This window comes from Marmota monax, unplaced genomic scaffold (genome assembly GCF_021218885.2).
Source record: "Marmota monax isolate L192 unplaced genomic scaffold, Marmota_monax_Labrador192_F-V1.1 WCK01_AAM20220418_F8-fsc00078, whole genome shotgun sequence".
In the NCBI taxonomy this organism is placed as follows: domain Eukaryota; kingdom Metazoa; phylum Chordata; class Mammalia; order Rodentia; family Sciuridae; genus Marmota; species Marmota monax.
The window spans coordinates 2,756,545-2,762,544 of record NW_026694865.1 but is presented as its reverse complement, the minus strand read 5'-3'; the positions used below and the strand labels follow the sequence as shown (position 1 = coordinate 2,762,544).

The window sequence follows — 6,000 nt, the reverse complement described above, 5'->3', positions numbered from 1 at the left end:
CAATATATCTTTATACATACGCTGGGGCAGAATTTAGCTCCATGCATAGGCATAGCAGTCTCCAGAATAAGCCCAGCACAGATTGAACTCATGCTGAGCCACCTGGACATGCTGCTTTGCCTCTCCGCGCTTCCCTTTAGAATGATGCTAGAGATGCCCTCCAAGCCAGGCTGTGTGATGTATTACAGTGATCAATACGTGGAAAGTTCTTAGCACAGTACACAGCTCAGACTAAGTGCCCAAACATTTTTGTTGAGAATTGATACTATGGTTACAAAGTGGCACTAAGTAGAGCCGGACATAGGGTGTTGGTAAGTTTTCCATGACCCCCGACCCCTTCACTGCACAGCAGTCTCTTTGAGGAAGGAAAAGTGAAAGACCCTGGATTGGATGGAAGACAGCCAACATCCTTCCCTATAAAACCCTTGCTCCACCCCTGCTCCAGGCCTTCTGGTTGAAATTTCTCTGGACCAAGCAAGGCATCAGCCAGCACGTGGCTTGCTGAGGGGCTGTGGCTGTGAGCAGGTCTTCAGGAAAGTCAGGGAGGAGGAGCTGGAGTGTGGCTGCAGCCTGTGGTCTGGAAGACAGGGAAAGAATGAGGCTGACTGAAGAACCAGCTGGGCCAGACCCTGAAGGCCGCAGAGGGTGAGTGGCTCATTTGTCCAGCTTTCCATGACAGGGGTAGGGAAAAGGTGGGGTTCTTTTCCTTGTGGGAAACCTAGAAAGGATGGCTGGTCTGCTTTGGGCAAAAGTTAGGAGATCTGAGTTCTGCTCTTACCTTGTCACTCCCTGTCCCAGTCTCCTCTCACCTCTTCCCAGAGTTATCTGTTCATTCACATTCTGCTGGCTGGACACACTGATCTCATCTCTGAGAAGTGAGAGGTGCAATCCAGTCCCTGCCTCCCTGGGCCAGCATTTACGCCCAGGCTGTGTTCCAGAGTTCTCGCAGCTCTGTGGAGTGACTCACTGAGGGGTCCTGAGAGGCGAAGTTCTGCTCGACTCTCAAGGCAGTACTTTTCCAATTATGGGCCTCGACTACCCTGAATTGGTCACAAGCATCCAGAGTGCTGGTTAAATGTGCAGGTGCCCAGTTCACACTGGAGTTGGTGCGTCACACTGTTTATTTTCACAAGCTCCCCTGCTTCCAGCAGGCAGGTTGTGCAATGTGGGAGCCACTGCTCTTCAGGAGGATGGTGTTTGGGGCTGTGGAGGGCTGTCTTGAAACTGCTGGAAGGTGACTGGATGTCAGAGGGAGATGTGATGGTCGTGGGACACATCACATGTGGGAAGTCATCACTTGTGAAACTCAAGGGCACAGGGGCACCTATGCTGACCTGGTGGCTACAGAAGTAGTGAGCTCCTATCAGGGAAAGTTTAGGCTGATTTTTTGCTCAGGAGGGGGAGCCGGTGGAGCTGGGGCTGACATAGTGGTTCTCTGCGGCTGGCGTGGAACTATCTAGGAAGCTCAGAGAAGCCAAATCTTAAAATAGACTTATGTTGAGGCCCTGGGAGATGAGAAGCTCTGATTGGAAGTTCCCTTCTATTTTTACAAATTTGTTTCTGTGATGGCCCAACAGATTTAATAATAACAATACCTACTGCATTTGGGTACCCCAAAGCTTAAAGGGACAACGGGCTAGGGACCGATATGTGGAGGAATGAAGTGCCTGGCAATCTGGAGACCTGTGTTCCTGCCTTGGAGGATGCAGAAGCTTCCCTGTCTTTGTGGGAGGCTGGTGTGGGCATTGACACAGCCCCTGCCACTTCTAGCTGCACTTTTCTGAAGTCCCCACCTCTCTTCCTGCTCCAGAGTGAGGTGGGCCCTAGGGGTTTTGAACTGGCCTTTGGAAGAGGCTGCCTGGAGAACCCTCTTCTTGGTGCACAGTCCCAGTGGCTCACTAGAACCATGTGTTTACAGATGAGGAGGCAGCAAGCACCTGGTTAGGTGGTCTGTACAGAGAACTTGAGGGGCCCAGAGCTTGGGACCTAGTCGCAGCTCCACCCTGAATCACTTCAGGGTCCCTGGGAGGAAATCTCTCTGTGTCCATTCTGGGAAATAGGAATCTATACTAGACTTGCTGATTTGGAAGGTGGAGTTAGGCATACATTATTTATATACACCCACATACATGCATACACACACACACAATAAAATATACATTTATTGTATATACACACAAATATACACATGCATATATAAACACACACATATATACACACACATAAACATACACAATAGACTAAAGCATATGTATGTGTGCACATATATATGCTTTAGTGTACTGTGTATGTATATGTGTGTATATACATGTGTTTATATATAAACATATACTCATATACATACCACACATATATAACATATAATGCATTGTTTCAAATTTTTTTTGGTTGTCAATGGACATTTATTTTATTTATTTATAAGTGGTGCTGAGAATCAAACCCATTGCCTTACACATTCTAGGCAAGTGCTCTAACACTGAGCCACAATCCCAGCCCTCCAACACATGTTTACAAAGAGATCAAATCGAGAGAAACAGAAAAGTCAGATAACTTGCACAGTTGCCGAGCAAGCAAGGGTAGCTCACAAGCCCTCTCTGAAGGTTTGGGAGTTCTCTCTGAGGGTTAAACCAGCAGCTCTGGTGTTATCATTGGAATGCACCCTTCTAAGCCCCAGCGCTCAGCACCTCTCAGGGTCTGCTGCTCAGGGGCTTGCCCTTCAGCTCCTGGGGGTTGGGCCTGACCTGGACACCTACTCTTGGAGGTGCCTGAGTGCTCAGGAGTAGGAATGTCAGGGAAAGAGTGGTAAACAGAAGATAGGGGCAGAGGAAGCCAAGAAGGAGTGAAGCCCCAGGATGCTGAGGGTCACACGGAATGGGTAGGCAGCAGGGCTCGAAGGCAGGCTGGGGACCCTGGCACCACTTGGCAGGCAGCAGAGGAAGCTGGTAAGGGTGGAGTGAGCTGGAGAGTGTCGCTCCATTGGGGATTACAATTATGCTGGGACACAAGCTAGGCAGAGGCTATTACTCTTCCCCTCCCCCTCCTAGCAATCCCCCCACCAGAACCCCACGGGACCTCTTGTATTGCCAAGAGCCCTGTGACTGTGTCACGGAAAGGGGTGCCCTAATTTCCTCACTAAACTCTGATCAGAGGGCATGAGGGGAGATGGTCAATGCTGTGTGGCTGCATAGACTGCACCCTGGGCCTGCAGTCCTGGCTGAGCCAGGCTCATTCTAGAAGTGTTGGAGCAGGACCAGAGGCTCTGGGGCATACCAGGATGAAAGAACAGACTTGAATTTGAGCTCTGTCTCTGTGTCTAACCTGCTGAATACATTTAACTAAGAAACTTAATTGCTCTGAGTCCATTTCCTCTCTGCAAAGTGCCATGGCCCACCAGAGATCCAATGAAGCAGGAGTGGTAGGAAGGATGGGAAAGCAGAGAAGAGCTGTGTGAAGGTGAGGTGGAAAAGCCATCATCATCTGGAGTGATCCCTATCATGGGGTCCGTCCCACGGGGGCCCTGTCTTTTCACAGCCTATAGAGATGCAAGCCTTGGCCAGCCCCCATAGTGGGGAGGCAGGGCTGGAGGCTTGGAGAGGAAAAGGCCTGGCTGCGGAGGTTCCGACCCGCAGTCAAAGCTGAACGTACTGCAGGTGAGGCCCAGAGCCTGAGTTAGAGCGCAGCAGAGGTCCTGGCACCACCATGAGGCCTCTGGAGCCCAGGGCCACCCCAAACCCATAAGTTTGTCTCCTTTGTCTCCCAGCACAAGTGCAGAGGAGGATGCCAAGTGGCTTCAGTGGGTGACACAGCAGTTCAAGAACATTGCCGGAAAAGACAGGGAGATCAACCTACAAGAATTCAAAAGAGCACTGAATGTGAAAGAGGCAAGTGACCACCCGAAGCAGGGGCCCTGCATTTATATTTTATAGAGGAAGAGCAGCTGGTTCTCAAGACAGAGGCCTTACAGGAGAGCCAGGGAGTTCCCCAGGGTTCCTTTGGACTTGAGGCCCCACAGCTAAGAAGGGCTGGCAAGGGGTTGCTGGTGCCCTCCCATCCCTCTGAGTAGCCATGGCCTTCTGGGGTTTTCCAACAACACAGGAGCTGGGTGCGGTGGTTCATGCCAATAATCTCAGTGACTCAGGACGCTGAGGCAGGAGGATCAGCAATTTAGTGAGACCCTGTCTCAAAATAAAAACAAAAAAGAATTGGGGATGTGCCCCAGGATTCAATCCCCAGTACAAAAAACAAAGAAATCAAAGGAGGAAGAAGAAAAGAAATCCCACAAAGTAGGAAGTCAGCAGAAATATTGAGAGATAGTACAGCCTCTCAGTTCCCTCTAGCCTTGAGGGTAAAGCTGATGCTCTGACTTTAGCCTCTTTCCAGGGAAAAGTTTTTGAACCGCAGCAGGCCTCCCTGCCAAGAAAACAGTGCACTTATCAGCGGAAAAGAGAGCCAACTATCCTCTGAGCTGACATGGGATGGTGGCCGTGTCCTTGGCAGGGGTTGGCCAGTGAGCATTTGAGTGCCCCGGGTGGATCAGAAAGCACTGCTTGGAAAACTAAAGTCGCAAGTCCTAACACAGAAAACACAGGGAAGGAACAATTGGCCCACTCAGTCTAATGATTCAGTTCCTTCAAAACAGGAGGCTGTGAACACCTCAAGGTAAAGGTCACTCGTGGTGGTAGAAAGATAAAGGCACTACCCTAGGAACCCAGGAGAAAAGGAAGGAAGCCCAGGCAGACAAGCTCCTCCCTCCCCCAGGGAGGCCTCTCAGGACTCCAAGCCCCACCCACCTTAATTCCTGTGTGTGTCTCCAGCATCTTCTGCCAGGCCTGGAAAGCAGGGGCTGCACAGTACGCGACTGTTGATAACTGAGTCAGCTCTTAAGAACAAGCCATAAGTGTAGGCTGCAGAGAGCCTTAAGAACCAGAAAAGCACAATGTCGATTGGGTCTACTGTATAAGTCCCTGTCATGTTCATTTACCCCTTGGACACCCAAAAGGGGAGGAGACAAATTCTGGAAGGAACCCGCCCTTTTCCCAGGTTGGGCAAGGGGCCACCCAGAGATCTAGACTGCAAGGCCGACAGGGGCTCTGGCATGCAGGTCTGCAGCCACACGGGTCTCCCACCCTTCCCCCCCACAGTCCTTCTTTGCAGAGCGGTTCTTTACCCTGTTTGACTCGGACGGAAATGGCACCATCACCCTGGAGGAGCTGCAGGAGGCGCTCACCCTGCTCACCCGCGGCAACCCCATGGACAAACTCAAATTCCTCTTCCAGGTGTACGACGTGGATGGTGAGGGCTCTTCCTGGGCACGGGCTGGGTGGGGAGGAGGGGGCCCTTGGAAGAAGCCAGCCGTCTCAATGCTAAGTTCCATGAGGCTCTACAGACCCAGCCTGGGCCCGAGCCTGGGTCCTCAGAAGAGGCTGGCTTCCTTGTCCCTCCTGAAGTCCCCCATCTCTGCCCCTCTGGGGCAGGAAACACATGCCTTTGATTCAACTTACCCAGAAGCTGGTGGTTTCCTTCTGTTCTTTTCTTTGGTTGAAAAAAGAAATCACTTTGTTGCTTTTTTCTTATCATCACAGTGATAGAAGCTCACCATGAACATATCTGATAACTCAAAATGGTGTAAAGAAAGCTCACACTTCCCATAACATTTTACCAAACTTCTTTCTATGATCACACACACCCCACACACCTTTTTAAAAAATGGGACCATGCTAGTTTATTTTTCATTAAACAATATCAATATTTTTCATGTAAGAATACATTGCTTTACAACATTATTTTTATCATAGTGAAATATACATAACATAAAATTTACCATTATAACCATTTTAAGGGTGAAGTTCACTGGCATTAAGTGCATTCAGAACTTTCCATCTTCCCAAATTGAAACTCTGTACTGTTAAACACTAATTCCCCATTCCCCTGCCCGCCTCCTTCTACTTTCTGTCTCTGAGAATTTGATCGATCTAGATATCTCATATAAGTGGGATTATA

The 6,000-nt window shown here is 49.8% G+C and overlaps 1 protein-coding gene across 1 annotated transcript in view; it reads left to right on the top strand.

The window, feature by feature from the left end:
• Positions 1-461: 461 nt before the first annotated feature.
• The window catches only part of Nox5 (NADPH oxidase 5), a 54,704-nt gene continuing 49,165 nt past the window's right edge, over positions 462-6,000 (top strand). Inside the window, 3 exon segments of the mRNA XM_046426672.2 lie at positions 462-645; positions 3,761-3,881; positions 5,142-5,292. Of these exon segments, the coding sequence (XP_046282628.1) occupies positions 596-645; positions 3,761-3,881; positions 5,142-5,292 (322 nt within the window). The 5' untranslated portion in view covers positions 462-595.